General features: G+C 43.9%; 1 protein-coding gene and 1 pseudogene across 9 annotated transcripts in view; one reads left to right on the plus strand and one right to left on the minus strand.

The window, feature by feature from the left end:
* The window catches only part of LOC109377578 (eukaryotic translation initiation factor 4 gamma 3-like), an 11168-nt pseudogene extending 2625 nt beyond the window's left edge, over nucleotides 1–8543 (minus strand).
* TMEM255A (transmembrane protein 255A) overlaps nucleotides 1–17695 on the plus strand; it is a 78340-nt gene that overhangs the window by 55375 nt on the left and 5270 nt on the right. For 8 of the 9 annotated variants that reach the window (XM_019633975.1, XM_019633980.1, XM_019633976.1 and 5 more), the window contains one exon: nucleotides 13711–13854. The exons of the other annotated variant lie outside the window; for it this stretch is intronic. In XM_019633975.1, coding sequence (XP_019489520.1) covers nucleotides 13711–13854 — 144 coding nt within the window. The remainder of the gene's footprint in view (nucleotides 1–13710; nucleotides 13855–17695) is intronic. 9 annotated transcript variants of the gene reach the window in all.

The raw sequence follows: 17695 nt of genomic DNA on the forward strand, positions 1-17695 counted from the left end.
TCCCAAGCCAGTTCCCAACCAATGCGCCACTCGGCCAGCCCCCATTCATTTATTTTAGCTTTTATTTCCCTTGCCTTTAAAGTCAAATTCATAAAATCTTCTTTGAACCCAAGGTCCATAATGTTAGTACCTATGTTTTCTTCCATGCAGTTTATTGTTTCAGGTCTTATGTTTAGGTCTTTGATCCATTTTGAGTTAATTTTGGTACATGGTGACAGGTAGCAGTCTAGTTTCATTCCTTTGCACATGGCTTTCCAATTCTCCCAGCACCATTCTTTGAAGATGCTGTCTTTTCTCCATTGTATGTTTTTGTCTTCTTTGTCAAAAATTATCTGTCCATATTTATGTGGATTTATTTCTGGGTTTTCAATTTTATTCCATTGGTCTGTGTGGCTGTTTTCCTGCCAATACCATACTATTTTGATTATTGTTGCCCTGTACTACAAGCTGAAGTCAGGGAGTGTGATACCTCCAGAATTGTTCTTCTTTTCTTAGGATTGCTTTGGCTAGTCGGGGTCTTTTGTGGTTCCATACAAATCTGATGATTTTTTGTTCTATTTCTTTAAAAAATGCCACTGGGATTTTGATGAAGATTGCATTAAATCTGTGTATTACTTTGAGTAATATGACCATTTTAACTATGTTGATTCTTCCAATCCATGAACACCTCTTTCCATTTCTTTGTGACTCCTTCAATTTCTTTTAAAAATGTCTTGGGACAGCCAGTTAGCTCAGTTGGTTAGAGCACAGTGCTCATAACACCAAGGCTGCTGGTTTGATCCCCACATGGGCCACTGAGTTGCACCCTCCATAACTAGATTGAAAACAACTTCTTGACTTGGAGCTGATGGGTCCTGGAAAAACACACTGTTCCCCAATTAAAGTTTTTAAAAAATGTCTTCTAGCTTTCAGCATATAGGTCTTTCACACCCTTGTTAAGTTTATTCCTAGGTATTTTATTATTTTCATTGCAATTGCAAAAGGAATTGAGTTTTTAAATTTCTTTTTCTGAGGTTTCATTGTTAGTATATAGGAATGCAATGGACTTTTGTACATTGATTTTGTACCCAGCAACTTTACTGTATTTGTTTATTGTTTCTACCAGCTTCATGGTGGAGTCTTTAGGATTTTCTACATATAGCATCATGTCATCTGCAAAAAATGAGAATTTAACTTATTCATCCCCTATTTGGATGCCTTTTATCTTTCTCTTGCCTGATTGCTCTGGCCAAGACTTCCAATACTATGTTGAAAAGCAGAGGTGATAGAGGACAGCCCTGTCGTGTTCCTTAACATAGAGCAAAGGGCTTCAGTGTTTCACCGTTAATTATATTAACTGAGGGTTTGTCATGCTGTTATGTTCAAGTATTTTCCTTCTATACACATTTTATTAAGTGTTTTAATCATAAATGAATGTTGTAGCTTGCCAAATGCTTTTTCTGCATCTATTGATATAATCATATGATTTTTGTCCTTTATTTTGTTCATGTGGTGTATCACATTGATTGATTTGAATATGTTGAACCATCCTTGTGCCCCTGGGATGAACCTCACTTGGTCGTGATTTATAATATTTTTAATGCATTGTTGCATTCAATTTGCTAAAATTTTGTTTAGGATTTTTGCATCTGTTTTTATCAGAGATATTGGTCTATAATTTTCTTTTTTTGTGTTATCCTTACCAGGTTTTGGTATCAGGGTAATGTTGGCTTCATAAAATGAGTTAGGGAGTATTGTCTCTTCCCCAATTTTTTGGAAGAGTTTGAGTAGGACAGATATTAGATCCTCTTTGAATGTTTGGTAGAATTCTAGTGAAGCCATCGGATCCTGGGGGACTTTTGCTTTTGGGAAGGTTTCAGATGACTGATTCAATTTTCTTACTATTGATTGGTCCTATTATATTTTCCAATTCAGCCTAGGAAGGCTATATTTGTAAGAACATGTCCATTTCTTCTAGGTTATTAAATTTGGTGGCATATAGCCCTTCATAGTATTCTTGGATAATCCTTTGTATTTCTGTGGCATCCCCTCTTTCATGTCTGATTTTGTTTATTTGTGTGTCTTTTTTTTTATCTTAGTGAGTTTAACCAAGGGTTTGTCAATTTTATTAATCTTTTCAAAGAACCAGCTCTTTGTTGAATTAATTTTTTTCTATTATATTTTTGTTCTCTATTTCATTTAGTTCTGCTCTGATTATTAGCATTTCCTTCCTTCTGCTAACTTTTGCTTTCATTTGTTCTTCTTTTTCTAGTTCTTTAAGGTGTAATGAAAAAACTTTTTTAAAGTTTTGTTTGCTGTTTTCCTGATTGCACTAGCTGATTCAGTAATTGGCCCATGAGATCTCTTGTGATCCAGCTCCATGGTGGACTCCATTTCCATTCTCACAAACACATGTAGCAGGCCCTAAGCATTCAGCTCTTCCACACACTGCATGGCTTCCTTAAAATCATTAATGTGTAGAAATTCATCAGTGATAGATTTAGACTTCTTCTCTATCTCTTCTGACAATGCAAACTTGTCAGGGGTGGACGTTGCTGGAATTTCTTGTTTCACTACTTACTCCCTGGTTTTGTTTCAGTCAGCCTCAGTGCTGTTCCTGTCTATATCCATGCCTCTGGTAACCTGTTTCATGGTCTCTAGCATCTTTCTCTGTTGCTCTTCTTGAGACTGATTGTCTAACAGTTCTTTATTACTGCTGCTCCTCATGAAAGTGTTTGGACAAGCTGTTGCACATGGAAGGGGCATGTTCTTCTCCCTGCCCATGTTTCCACAACTGGTTAAGGTCCATTGGGACTCAAACTCTAGAGGTGTGGATGATGTAGACCCTGAGGTTGTAGGAGGTTGCAAAGCAGAGAATCTGTTTAAATTGGAAGCACTTGACTGTAAGGCATTAGTCTCACTTACCTTTTCTCCATCACTACTGCCTTTTCCCCAGCTGCCCTGCTGCACTTTAGGCACCAGCTGAATTTTCTCATCAATTGCAGGCTTACTGATTTTCAGGAATTTTGAGGGGTCCAGAACCTGACTCTTCTTGGCCCCCTGTACTGTGTTCTACCCACCTTCATCCACTCTCTGGATTCCTGGTCTTCTCTTCTCTTTGAGCTGCTCTTCTTGTTCTTCTATTTTAGTCTTTTTTGAATTTGTTTAATAGTTTTAGGAACCTTGATCTGCTCTTTGAGATACCCAATCACACAGCCTTATTCTACCACACCCTGAAGCATGAATCGAAACCTAGATGAGGTTTTTCTTTCTTTCACAATTGTCTCCATCTGATTAAAATATTTGTCCAAAAGTAGCTTTGCTTTCTCAAAATGCAGTTCTTTTCCAATGGTGGTGAGTAGGTGACATAGGCACTCTAGGGAGTCTTCATCATGGTTCTCTAGCAGCTTCACCACACAGTCATGCATAATGGCTTCAGTTAGCATTTTGAGTTTAAAGAGTTGTCCAATAAACTTGATGTTACCAATGGATCTTCTCTGGGCTTTGTCCTTAACTTCTTTCAGTTTATCATGAAGCCTTGTATTCTCCTCTGGAGCACTGAGAGCCTTGAGTTCTTTCTGCTTCTTCCCAAAAACATGATCATCTGCTTTATCTTTTTCAAACTCCTTCTGGCAACATTTCAATAGCAGTTTCCAGAAATTCACTGTGTTACCAGGCTTGTCTGCCACAAGTACTTTCAGCATTACTAGACATCGAGACATTTTTGTGTATGCCACAGAGAAACTGCGTTCATCAATAGCCTTCTCAAACACCAGGTCAATGACTGCTTTCAGCCACTCCTTTGTGGTGTCGACAATAAGTCCTGACACTTGCTTTGTCAGTTGGTTGAACATCTGTGATGTCAATTTATTTAAGATACGTCAAACTTTTCTAAAAAGTTCCTGGGTTCTAATGTTTTTGGGATCCTCAGCTTGGCTGTTTCATTTTTGGCTGGGTTTCCAGGCATTCTATGCCCTTTTCAGATGCATGTCTTTTTTTACAGAGACTGTGATGATCTTCCTGGGCTTTATTCTCTGGACAGGTTATGATCTCCGTGGTCCAATGTTCAACAAAGGCACACCACTTCCTACAGGAGTTTGCCCTCCAAAATCTGCAAAGGCTGAAGTAAAATCTGGTCTTGAGGCAAAATACGAGGATCCAGTGTTTACTTTGGCAATTTGGTTGTTTGATCTTGTCAAGAACCACATTACTGATGGGGGGAGGCTGTGATTTCTGTATACAGGCTGGCATGAACTGAAAGTCCATCAAAAACTCTCTGTCATACTGCTTTTTGCCTTCAGTATCAGCAGGCTTCCAGGATTCTAGTTTAAATTGGAATGTGACTCCTTCACCAGAACTATCAGTGGAGCCTGAATTAGCATCTATTGCTTCACCCTCAAAAATCCTCTCAAACACCATTATGTACAGGCTCAGCGTCTTCTCCATTGTTTTCCACAGCTTTCACTTTTTTTTAAAATGTGTAAGGAGTCTCATTCAGGATGAAACTCTTAGCTTATTTTATCTTTTTCGGATTCAAGTATTTTGTCCTTGAAAGCCTCTCTTGAGCTTTAGGCTACAATTCTGCTCCTAACACCTCTTCAGTGGTTCAGATCTGATCTTTTGGGTTATCCCACATCTTTGGTGCAGTTATAGCTGTCTGAGCTAGGGCAGGACTCTATCTTGAACTTAAGTTCTGAGAATCTATAATCTGTTCTGTTTGCCCTATTTTGTTCTGAATCTCTTTTGCATCATCACTAAGGCAAGTTCTTATGTTCTCATCCTCTTCTAAGACTCTCTGGACTGTGGTGGGAGCACTAGTAGTACTAATATTAGTGACAGCGATAGGAACAATGACTGGTGTGGGAGGAGGAGAAGTTGGAGGAGTTGGAGGAGATGGAGAAATGGAAGGAACTGTGGATTTCTTCTGGGGGATCTTCCAGAATCTCCAATTCAAGAGTCAATGGCAACACCTCCTGTTTTATTAATTCCACAATGCTCTGTGTAGCTGGTAATTTTTCACTAACTCTATTCATTTCGTTAATTAGGTTAGTACTAGAAATCAGTGGACCATCTTTAGGTGCTACACTACAAGGTTTCTTGCATATATCATTATCAATAATATATGTTTGTGAAGGATCTCATGTTTCTGTGCAACAATTTGGGCTGGGTATAGGAATTGTGTCTTCTTTTGAGGAGGAGAGTTCACATCTGAGCAGTGGTGAATATTGGCTGGCTACTAAGAGCAGCAGAGGTGGGAGAAGCAACTGTACTACAAGCAATTAGAGAAACATTGGTTGGTGATGGAGGCAGAGGAAGCTTGGTATGGATTCTACTGCAGTAGTCTCAGATATCTGGCCCACTTGTTCTTTCTCCTCTTCGCTAAGGACTAGCCTAAGCATTGGGGAAGGAGACTTTAACACTGGATCTGGTTTTGGCTTTTCTTCTTGCTCCTGGTCTCTAGCTGCAGGGAAAGGCATGCTGGCAGCAAGATGTGTGAGTGCTCTCTACAGTTCCATAAACCACAAATCTGTGCTTGGGGACCTGCCTGGGCAGCTGAGGAGGAGTAGGTATGAATGTGGGTCTTGCTATGGGTGGAGTAGGATTTCTGCAGCCACCTCCAGACAGAATCTCCTCTTTTATGTCTTTACCTCCCTGGTTTGGGTCCCAAATTCTTGTTTTTTTGTCTCTTTATTGGCTGGAGGGGGCTGCTGCTGCATAAGTACTATGATAGGTACTGACTGGTACACTGGCTGGCTTGGGTAAAAAGGTGTTCCATATACATTGAGGAGGTCCCCAACCAGTATTACTTCAGGGGCCTGTACACAGGCGGTGACTGCAGATGGGGTATTGCTGTGAAATACAGTTTCGGAGTTAGTGTGATTTATGTAATTTGAAGCCACCCATAATGTCCAGATTTCCTTTTGTACAATATGATCTTTTGTGGTAAGGACAGGGGCTACAAAACCTTCTGGGGTTAAAGGCCAATGAGCATTAGTTGAGTATTGGAGGGACCAATCATAGATCTAAAAGATAGAGTTTAGTACCTGATATTTGGCCGCTATGGGATGAGCACAGTCAGCCCAGTGTATTACTTTATCTGAGTTTCCATAAGCAGTATTGGTACAAAGAGGGATTGGCGGGGGGTTAGTGGAATTATCATCGGGCATGTCCCCGACTGGTCTCGTAAATTCTACCATTGAGAGGTAATGGTACGTGTTTGGTATTCCACATTCCTGAGTAGTGAAATCTTTTCCTGAGGCTGATTTTTGGACCTGGCCTAAAAGAAGACATCCCATTAAGGGTATTTTGGAGGCACAGAGTGGAGGGGCATGGGTCAAGCCAGTATAATTGAAAAATGTCAGTTGAGGTTGTATGTTTTTAATTTTTCCTCCAATGGGAACAGAACTATTAACCCAGACCATGATTGGCTTATCTTCCCAGGTTACGGGAACGAGCGTTGAGGGGTTGGGATAATAGGTCCAATAAGTTTCTCTTTGGACTATACTTACCTGGCAGGCCAGGATTGCAAGCATGGCTACAAAGAGTTTGTCCCATGTGGAAACCTAACTCTCCCTTGTCCTCCTCAGGCTGAATGGCCTGTGTGTCTTCTCCGGCTCCATGATGTTGCTTGACTAGGCATCCCGGAAGCCACGGAGGACTATCAGCATCCCTAGGGAAAACACATACATGTCCTCTCCCCCACACAATGACCGGATCTGGTCCCTGCCAGACACCCATGAGGGGGTCCTTTCAGCAAATGAGGGCTTCTGCAACAGGACTAGGATTCCAGAAATGGTCCACTGCAGTTTGTCCTTGAGCATCTGTTTGCAAAAAATTTAAAGTGAAGAGTGCATGGCTTAGTTGGTTATGTACTGAGTGTCTATAGTCTCCCCCTTTTTTTTTTTAAAGATTTTTATTGGGAAATTGGGGGGATGGGAACAGTGCTGGGGAATTGGGGAAAGGGGAACAGGCAAGTTGCTGTCGTTTTGTTCTTCAGTCTAGTTGTGGAGGACGTTGCTTCACTGGCCCAAGTTGGCACCATCATTGCGCTCTTCTCTGGCGAGGCAGATCAGTCGCCGGCTTCTGGATGGCCGCTCACTGTGGCTGCTGGCCGCTCACGCTGGCTGCTGGCCACACACGGTAGCCCATGGCAATCCACTGCCACAGGGACTGCAGCCCACGCCGTCGCCGGCGACTCATGGCAGCCCAGCTCCAGGTTGAGCTGTTGTTCAGCATCTTAGCTGTGGAGGGCAGTGTCACTGGCCCTCATATGTGGGATCCGAACCGGGGCCCTCTGGCATCCCAAGCGAGTTCTTAACCATCGCGCCACTCGGCCGGCCCTCCCCCTTTTTGTTTTGTTAATTGATTTTTGAGAGATTGATGGGCATGTTCAATGATTCCTTGACCTTGTGGGTTATAAGGGATACCTGTGAGGTGTTGGATCTGAAAGGTAAGGCAAAATTTTTGAAAGGCCTTGCTAGTATACCCAGGGCCATTGTCAGTTTTAATGACTTTTGGAATGCCCATTATGGCGAATGCCTGGAAACAGTGACTGATGATATGTTTGGTTGCTTCTCCGGTTCGACCTGCGGCGAACAGAAACCCGGACTTGGTGTCAATAATTGTGTGGACATAAGGGGTGTTTTTGAAACTGGGGATGTGGGTGACGATCCCATGTTAGGGAGTATCCCTCGAGTATTTACTCCTAAATGTGGCTCAGGAAGTAAGTTAGCTCAGCTTGTACATTGTTTGACTATTTGTCTAGTTTATTCACGGGTGATCTTAAATTAATTTCTAAGTGATTGTGCATTCTGATCGTGAAGTGCATGGGAATGTGTGGCCTTTTGTACTGGATCAGTCAGTGTGGCAAAGAAAGTCTGGGCCAAAGGACCTGGTAATTGGGTGGCTGCATCTGCAGCAGCATTGCCTGCAGACAGGGGACCTGGAATGTCCGAGTGGGCTCTAATATGACCGATATAGAGGGGTTGTTGTCTGGTTAGAATGGTCTGTTTTAATTGGTGGAACATATGGAAAAGCTCTTCTGTGGTGGCTGAGCTAATGTGAGCTGTCTCTATGACCTTACAGACACTGAAAACATAATGACTGTCTGTATAGAGGTTTAGAGGTTGGTGGGGAAACATATGTAAAGCCCAGGTAACACCGGCAAGATCTACTCATTGGGCTGAATTATGGCCTGTGTGTTTGGTTCAAGTCTGAGTGGGAGTATGGATAGCCGCTGTACCGTTACTGGAGCCGTCCGTGGATATTGTGACAGTGCCTGAAATGGGTTGATTGTGTAACACTGAGGGGAAATGAAACAGGTGGACTTAGCAAACTGTATGAGTCTATTAGTAGGATAATGGCACCCAAGCTGATCGGGGAAATTGGCTAAGGCCACCTGTCATTCCATGGAGGAGGCATATAGCCAGGATTGTTGACTGTTGTTGTAAGGGACTATGATGGCCTGAGGTTTTTTTCCAAGGATTTGGAGACATTGCAGTCTCCCCCTAGTAATGAGGGAGGCTACTAGGTCGTGGTATGGTTGGAGATGTTTAGGAGGAGTACTGTTTAGAAGGAGCCATTCTGAAGGACCTGCAGGCTGCCAGATGACCCCTGTAAGAGTAGGGTCCATATTACAGATGATGAGGGATACAGGTTGGGAGTGGTCCACCTGAGTGACTTAAGCCTGTTGGATAGCCTCTTCTACTTTGGTGAGGGCAAGCTTTGAGCATCCGGGGGGACATTGGGCTGGGATCCCGCTGGATAACGTGGAATAATGGCTGCAAGTCACCAGTAGTTAGCTTTAGAGAAGGTCTTATCCAATTGATATCCCCTAGAAGTTTTTGAAAATCATTAAGGGATTTAAGATGGCCCATTCTGATTTGTATTTTTTGCAGTCTGATTTGTTTCTGAGTAATTATAGTCCCTAAGTATGAGAACGGTAAAGTTTCCTGGACTTTCTCTGGGGCAATACATAGCCCTGCCTTAGTAAGGCTGTCTCTAAGGTTTCCATATACTTGGTAGAGGACCTCTTTGTTGGGATGAGAAACAAAGCTATCGTGCATATAATGGATGATATAAGCTTCTGGGTATAGTTGACGTGTAGGCATGATGGCTCGGCTGACAAAAGTTTGGCAAATTGTTGGACTATTTGCCATACCCTGGGGGAGAACTTTCCATTGAAAACATTGCATAGGTTCCCTGAAGTTTATCGAGGGAACGCTAAATGCAAAGTATTTCTTGTCCTCTGGATGAAGAGAGATGGTGAAAAAACAGTCCTTTAAATCTATTATAATTAAATGATGGTCTACCAGGATGGCTGTGGGCGAGGGAAGCCCAGGCTGTAGGCTTCCCATGACTTCCATGGCAGCACTAACTGCTCGCAAGTCCTGCAATAGTCTCCATTTCCCTGACCTTTTCTTTATAACAAATGTAGGGGTGCTCCATGGGCTGGTGGACGGCTCTAAATGTTCAGCAGCAAGTTGTTCTTGAACTAATTATGTGGCTGCCTGAAGTTTCTCCTGAGTAAGGGGCCATTGGTCAACCCATACTGACATGTCTGTGAGCCATTTGATTTTGAGTGGTCTGGAGTGGGCTGTAGGCGATACCAAGGGCCCTAGGGTAAATCCTGATAACCTAAGTCCAAATTTGTCATTTTGGGGGGTGTTTTGTACAAGTTCAAGCCTGCCCTGCCCTAGGGCTCCTAGTCCCTGTCCTGGGACATATCCCTGATTGAACATAATATTTGTGGCTGAGGGACTAGGGCTGTAAATCATAATTGACATTTGGCTTAGGATGTCCCATCCCCAGAGGTTAACTGGGAGACCTTCAAGGACATATGGAGAGAAAGTCCCAGACTGTCCCTCTGAATGTCTCCAAGTGAGTACTTTGGAGGTCTGTAAAGGCCCTTTCACCATTCCTATGCCTTGGAGATTGGTTAAAGCCTCCTGCGTTGGCCAGGAGGATGGCCAATGTTGTTGGGAAATTACAGATACATCAGCTCCCGTTTTGAGGCCCTGGAATGGCTTTCCATCTAGGACTAAATTTAAAGTGGGGCGCTCCTGTCCAACTCATTGGACCCAGAATGCATCTGAGGACCCAAAGCCTCAGGAACCTCGCACCTGTTGAGAGGCGGTCCCGCCTGCAGCTACAGTGGGGATGAGTACTATTTGGACTATTCTGTCTGTGGATAGTACCTGAATAATTTCTCAAGGATATCCTGCCATAATCTTTATCTCCCCGGTACAGTTAGAGTCTATGACTCCAGGAAAAACCCGAAGTCCTTTCATGGTCCAGCTATTTCCGCCGAGAAGAAGTCCCACCGTGTTAGGCAGTAGAGGGCCACAAACTCAGGTGGGGATGGCCTGAGGACCCGTATCTGGGGTTAATGTGAATCTGGCAGTGGGACTAAGGTCCAGTCCTGCGCTCCCTGGGGTGGCGCAATACAATTGCTCTACGCTGCGCCGGGTTGGCTGCTCAAAGTTACCTGAGGTGTTAGCAACAGAGCCGTCATTATTTGGTGGGGCCAGGGCTGGCCCCACATTGGGTTTCCCGAGATGGGCTGTTCATTGACATCATACTGAGACCGACATTCATTTGCCCAATGTCTCCTGCGCCGGCATCTGGGGCAGATCCCAGGGGTGCAGCCGGGTGGATTTACTTGTCCAGTCAGCCGCTGTCGGCCTTCCCTGAGGAGTTCAAGAAGGGCACTCCTTAGAGAAATGGCCTGTCTGCCCACAAGAGTAGCAACTTCCCTCTTTTCAGTTTCAGTCTCTCTTTTGTTGGAGCCTTGCCTGGGAAGGTGGTAGGTTTAAAGGCTTTTGCAGCGCCATGGCAAGGGCATTGCCTTGGATATAAGAAGGACCTACATCGGAGCAGAGGTGAATAAAATCTGACAGCTCCCCCATTTTCCTATGTGGTTGAAGTATAGACTTACAGGTGGAATTTGCATTTTCAAAGGCTAATTGCTTTGCAAGAATTTGTTTGGCCCCTGCGTTGCTGACAAGCCGATTTATGGCCTGTAAGATCCTACAGACGAAGTCTTGATATGGCTCAGCTGGGCCCTGTCTAACATTGGATAGATCCTCTGTCTTCACCCCAGCTGTGGGGAGGGCCCTCCAGGTCCTAGTACCGCAGAGGCTACTTTGCTGGTAGGCTTGTAAAGTATAGTCCACCTGGTTTTGCAAGCCAACAATTATCCCTTCACCCATGAGCATATCAGCCATGATGGGGACCTGGTGTGCAGCATTTTGCTCTGCCAGCTGACGGCATTGGTCTGCGAATTCAGATTTCCAGAGTAAGTAATCCCCCCCACTTTGGGATGCCTTTGTGAGCATTTGCCAATTGTGGGGTGCGAGCGGTGTGTTGGAGACGGTCTCGAGCAACACCAGCGTGAAAGGTGCGGTTGGCCCATACTGAGAGACTGCTGTTTTTAACTCCTTAAGCGTCTTAAAGGGGATAGGGGCATATTCCCTAAGTACTTGCCCAGAGTTGTTGGGGTCTGGATGCTCAACTATGGGGAAGCAAAGCTGCTGGCAACCCACGATATCCTCGCCCCTTTCTATGGCCTGTCGGATCCCCGGGGTCAGGCTGGTCTCTGGGAATATGCCCTTTGAGCCTGAGGTGTCTAGGAGCGGTTGCCGAGGAGGTGGCAGGTGTGTCTTGGGAGGAGGCGCCCCCCGCAGAGCGGGGGTCTCCCACTTGGGCTGGTGACCGGCCCAGGCAGGAAGAACCTCCCCCGCATCTGTGGGGGGACTTAGCTCGCCCTCATCATCCTCATCGAAAGTCCTCTCAATTAGGATTACACCGTTGCTCCTCCCTCGCCAGCTCCTGGGAGTACTCAGGTGGCAGGGGTTCATCCTGAGGCCATCCATTATGTCCCTCTCTGCCTTCCTGGGGCTGTGATTCCTCATACCCTTTAAAAGTGCTTTGTAGCTTTTCTGCCATGATCTGAGGCTGTCTTTCAAGGAGGCATGAAGCCTCTGGTCTGACCTCGAGGCTATCTCTTACCAGCCCCCAAAGGGAAAACGTTTCTACAGGAACGTTCTCCAGCCCATCAGTCATGTATCATTCGCGCAGCTGTTCTCCGATTCTTTCCCATGTGCCAGAATTAATGGTGCCCTCCTCAGGGAACCAAGGACAGACGTCCGTCTTAAACATATGCAAGAAATTTTTCTAGCTGATGTGTTTTAATGTGGCTGCTGCGAGCACGAAGCATAGCCTTAAGCATTTGCGTAAAGAGCTAATGGTCCTTTGACCCTGACTCTCCCATGTTTTACTCCCGACTATATTGTCCTTTTTCTATATGAACAAAATGGCCGATTTTGTTCCCCCTTTTCTATATTATGTTCCCTTTATGCTATATTACATTACATTGCTCCCTTACCTCCTCAGTGTAGTGGTGGCCGCCTCATCACAAAGGGAGTCTCCTTGCTGTTGGTTTGCCATCAATCCGTTCTCAGGTCGCTGAAGGTCCCTGTTCAGGCACCACCTGACGAGTTCCGCTCGTCAACCAGGGTTGCCTATGTCTGAGGGATTGGAATGGGAGATTGGAAAAGAAAGACACAGAGACAAAAGCTGGGCTCGGGTGGTCCACTGACCGCTGATGGTGGAGCAATGGCCCAGTTTATTGTTTGCACTAAGCTTATATAGAGGAGGCAATTTCCTCTTAGCAGGGAGCAATTCCCTTTTGGCTAAGGGGGTTTTGGGGAGGGAATTCCCCTAAGCAATGTTACATATGCAAATAGAAACTATCAACAAAGTTACAAGTAGAAACTGTAAGCAGGTTTGCGTGCAAGCTGCAGATCTTAGGAAACTCCGTGGTTTTGTCTTCCTCTTTCTTTGCATGGCACAGGGTTTCAGGCTCAGGGGTTCTTTCTTTACATGGCTCAAGGGGTGGTGAGATGTGTCCCAAGCTGCTTACTTAGACATGGAGGCTTGCAGCTTTGCCAGCTTGCAGCCTGCCTTCTCACAATGTGCTCCCCACAGTATAAGACATATATCCATCATTACAACATCATAGAGTATTTTCACTCCTCTAAAAAATCCTCTGTGAAATGCCTATTCATCCCTCCCCACAGCTCCAACCCCTGGCCACCACTGATCTTTTTTTTTTTTAAGATTTTTTATTGGGGGAATTGGGGAATCAGGGAAGGGAAACAGACAAGTTGCTGTCCTTTTGTTCTTCGGTCTAATTGTGGAAGACGTTGCTTCACTGGCCCATGTTGGTATTATCATTGCGCTCTTCCCGGGTGAGGTAGATCAGTCACCAGGCATTGGACAGCCACTCATGCTGGCTGCCGGCCACTCACAGTAGCTTATGGCAGCCCACTGCAGCCTCGCTGTAGCCTACACTGTCGCCGGCGACTCACGGCAGCCCAGCTCCAGGTCAAGCTGTTGTTCACCATCTTAGCTATAGAGGGCGCAGCATCACTGGCCCTCATGTGGGATCCGAACTGGGGCCCTGCTGCTCAGAGCTTGCGCTCCCAAGCAAACTCTTAACCAACGCGCCACTTGGCCGGCACCCCCATTGATCTTTTTATTGTCTCCATAGTTTTGCTGGTGATTTGTTTTTGTTTTTGTCTTAGCAATATATCCTGGACAACTTTCTCTGTCACTACCTTGTTTATCAATAGCTGTAAGGTATTCCATAGTATGGATGTGCCACAGTTTATTTAACCATTTTTCTTGTGACGAACATTAATGTTGTTTCTAATGTGTGGTTTTCTACAGAACCCAACTCTCCCAACACTGAACTGTTCTGTTGAGAATGCACATCCGACTGTTTCTTACTATACTCGTCCTCAAGTGACATCCTACAATACCTACTGCCATAGCCCTCCTCACCTGCCACCATATTCTGCTTATGACTTTCAGGTATGTTTTGAGAAAAAAAGAACTCTCCATTACCCTTGCTCTTACTCATGTTCTCTTATTTTCTCCCTAATCATGAAACCTCCTTAATTTGTATGAGGTAGCCAGTCTCTCTGTCCCTGATGGCCTTTAGCAGCCTATAAGTACTAGCATAAAGATTATGTAGGCAAACAATGATAGGATAGATGGGAAGGGTGAGAAAGACACAAGACGAGAAGAAACAGAGAGATGGAAGAAAAAGGGAAAGAAGGAAATAGGATCAAGGTGTCCCAAATTGCCTTGACCTACACCAAGGAGAAGATGATACTCATTAGTACCTCACCATGGAACCCTGTCCAACAGTGGCTTTTTGCATTTCTCTGCCTCAGGGAGGGGCCTGGTCCTGCTCCTTAATATAAGGACATTCTGAGCTACACAAGGGTTTGAATCATATCTATAAGTTGCTTCCTTTTCTCTAGACTTTCTAACTAAACTACACATAGAAAATATTTTTTTTATAATAACCCCCTCCCCTTTGTTGTCCTGTTTTCACATAGGTCAGGAATAGTGTTACCAAATTTGCACTTTCCTCTTTTCCTTTTGAGCTAAGACTAGAGCACAGAAAAACAGAACCAAAAATTGTGCTTAATTAAAAGGGATTCATTGTGTACAGAGCACTGAACTAGGCACTTCAGGAAAACAAAATGGTACTTTAGGCATTTATAGCGATTGTAATGTAAACCCTTGACCACAGAAGAGTGGGATTATACTAAAATCTGGTTAATTCAAAATTTGGGGACCAAAGGAGATACCGCTGAAGGAAGGGAAGCTCATAATGAATTTACTTCCATTGACTAAGAGTCCATAGATGCTCGAAGGGGACATAAAAGCATGAGCATTTGGGGGTGCTTCTAATTAAGCACTACTTTAGAAATGCAAAACCCTTGGATAAATTAATCTCAGCTGCAGATTAACAAAATAATTGAAACTGAAAAACCCCATTTAGTTGAATAAAACATATTTTTGTTTTTGGTTTAGATGCTATTTGGAGGAGGTCTAGGACTCTTTATTGAAATAGTAATACACTTGACCCTTGAACAACACAGGTTTGAATTGCAAGGGTCCACTTATATGTGGATTTTTTTTCAATTAATATATACAATCAGCCATCTGTATGTCAGAGTTTTGCAACCACAGATTCAACCAACTGCAGATTGAAAACAGTATTTTTGATCTGCAGTTGGGAATATGGGGATGTGGAGGGCCAGCTGCCTGTATTGTCCTATACCATTTTATGTAAGGGACTTTAATACCCAGGGATTTTGGTATCTGTTTGAGTGGTCTTGTAACCAATCCCCTGTGGACATCAAGGGACAACTGTATATATAGTGTGGACATGGATTTGTTCACTATATAAAGTACAATGTTAGAACAAGTAGGGATCCATTAAAGCTTGGAAAAAATAATGTTAGAACTTGTTTGAATGCCTACATATTCACAGATAGACAATTCAGGGACCTTTTTAACTAAATAGATGATGTAGACTGGAAAGCACAAATATGTTCAAAAAGTGCACAGATAATTTCAGTAGTAATAGAGGCAAAAAAGTAATCCTCTAAGAGAATGCAAGGATGTTGAAGCTAACACAAGGACGGTCGCCATTCTTTTGGGGCCCCTGTAATAAAAAGTCACCCATTGATTTTAGGAATGTTCACTTTATAATAAGCCCCATAAGTAGGAACAATAATCTCCCTGGTGATGGTTGCTGCAAACTCCAATATAGGAAGCCCCTCTTTAGGGTACAGAGCCATCTCTTTCTCCATCATTCCTAATTCAAACACTACCCCCAGGGATGAAAGCAAGATTGACGATGCCAGTGGTGACTCAAGCTGTTGGTTTCAGTTCAGTCAGTGTTTACTCTGTGTTCCCATGAGCCAGGCACTATGCTAGGAGCTGTGGATAGACAGATTGAATGAGACATCGGCCCTGTGTTAGGAATGAGACATAGTCCTTAGACCTGAGGGGGTGGCCGGGATCAGCAGTGGGGACAAAAAAGTATTTTTGTCCCAGAGTGTTACGGAAACCCAGAAACAGGGTAAGTGACTCAGTAAAGAGATCCAAATCTAGCCACCTCACCCAGACCTATACTGTGAGCTCATAGCAAGGCCTTCAGGGGTTTGTGGAGGCCTCTAATATTAATAACAGCTCCTAAGCATTGAGTTTGGTACTTACTATGTACCAAGCATTATGCTATGTGCTTTACGGATATCATCTCACTTAGTCCTTTGAGGGAAATACTTTTGTCGTTGCCGCTTTTAAGATGAGAGGACTAAGTCATGGAGAAAGTAAGTGACTTCCCCAAAGTTACAGAGATGGTAAGTGGAGGAACAAGGATTTGTATCCAGGTCTGTCTGACTCCAGAGACTGGCTTGAGGATTCTTTGGAAAAGCTGTAAATCTGAGCACAACATAGATCTTTCCCCTAGTTAATTTTAGGATATTTATACTTTTTACTGATTTAAATTATGGGGTTCCTAACCATGACTCAGAAAGCGTCTCTTAATACATCATTAAATTGCTCCGCACTACAGGGGCTCCTGGGACACTTCTTATACATTCTTTCCCTAGGTTCGAGCTCTCTTTTGTATTCCCTTTTTGGAGATGTTATAGCTGTATGGTGAAGTTTTGAGGGGTATCTTAAGTGATTTGTTTCCCTCTAGAACTCAAATGGTGTTTCATTCCAGTGTTGAGTTGAGCTTTCTTTTGTTCACCAAGTTCTATTCCCTTATAGTTTCATAGGAGGAAATACCAGTCTTTACTCAAGAAAGCCAAGGGGATGGGGGAACATCTGCTTATGTTTCCAGATAAATAGAAAGCAGTCAGCAAAATATACACCAGCTCTGACAATAAAACCACCAGAGACACAGACCGATCTCCCACCCTCCTTTCTGAGGGAACAAAAAAAGCAAGAACTATCTACGCACTTCTCAGATTGTAAAAGAGCCCAAATTGTAGCAGGAAAACTTACCTTTCTAGACTTTCTTCTGAATGACTTCCCCATTCTGGTCATTTCCAAATAGGACTATTTATGTGACTTAGAGTTTGAAGATTTCTGCTTCCTTTTTACCCCAGGCTAATAGAAGAAAGAGGAAAGAGATTTATAGGGTTTTGTTTGAAGCTCTCAAAGTCATACCCTTACTAGGTAGCTGTCCAGTTGGAAAGCTTGGGAAACATTTCTTGTGGTCAGACACGAGTGAACACTTGGATCTGGTCAGCTGGCCCTGAGGATGCTGTGAGTGCTGAGCTTGGAGAAACAGGACGCTTTCAAACATTAAGCTCCATGGTGACCTTGCTTCTGATAAATTCCCCAACCCCCAAAGCAGGAAGGAGATGAACTGAGACTACTTTGCCACCTTACTCAGCTCCCCAACACTCATTTCTCTTGCCCGTCACACTCATTTCCTCATTACTTGTCCTTCAGCTTCAGCCAACTAGTCCAAAGTCTGTCAGGTCGAAAGCATCAGTCTCTAGTTCCGCTGGGAAAGTCAACCCAGCATAGCTTTATGTAAACCCCTTAAGGATTCCAGCTATATTTCCCAGTCTGACCTGCTGGTCCAGTCCTTGTACTTCACTCTAACCATGCACTGGTCTCTTCCCTGTACATTTGGTGAATTGCCAAGTTTAGCTTAAAACAAATCTCAGCCTATGCAAAATGTAAGCACCACCGTTTATGCTCCTTATTCAATCACATGAAGGTACACACTAGGTTTCATCTTAGCCATGAAAAATGACCCATTATAAATCGGGCCCATTTAATGAAAGGCTTGCTTTAATGCTGGGGGAGGCGGTGCATGGCACAGGTTGCT

This window comes from Hipposideros armiger, unplaced genomic scaffold (genome assembly GCF_001890085.2).
Source record: "Hipposideros armiger isolate ML-2016 unplaced genomic scaffold, ASM189008v1 scaffold_1458, whole genome shotgun sequence".
Lineage (NCBI taxonomy): Eukaryota > Metazoa > Chordata > Mammalia > Chiroptera > Hipposideridae > Hipposideros > Hipposideros armiger.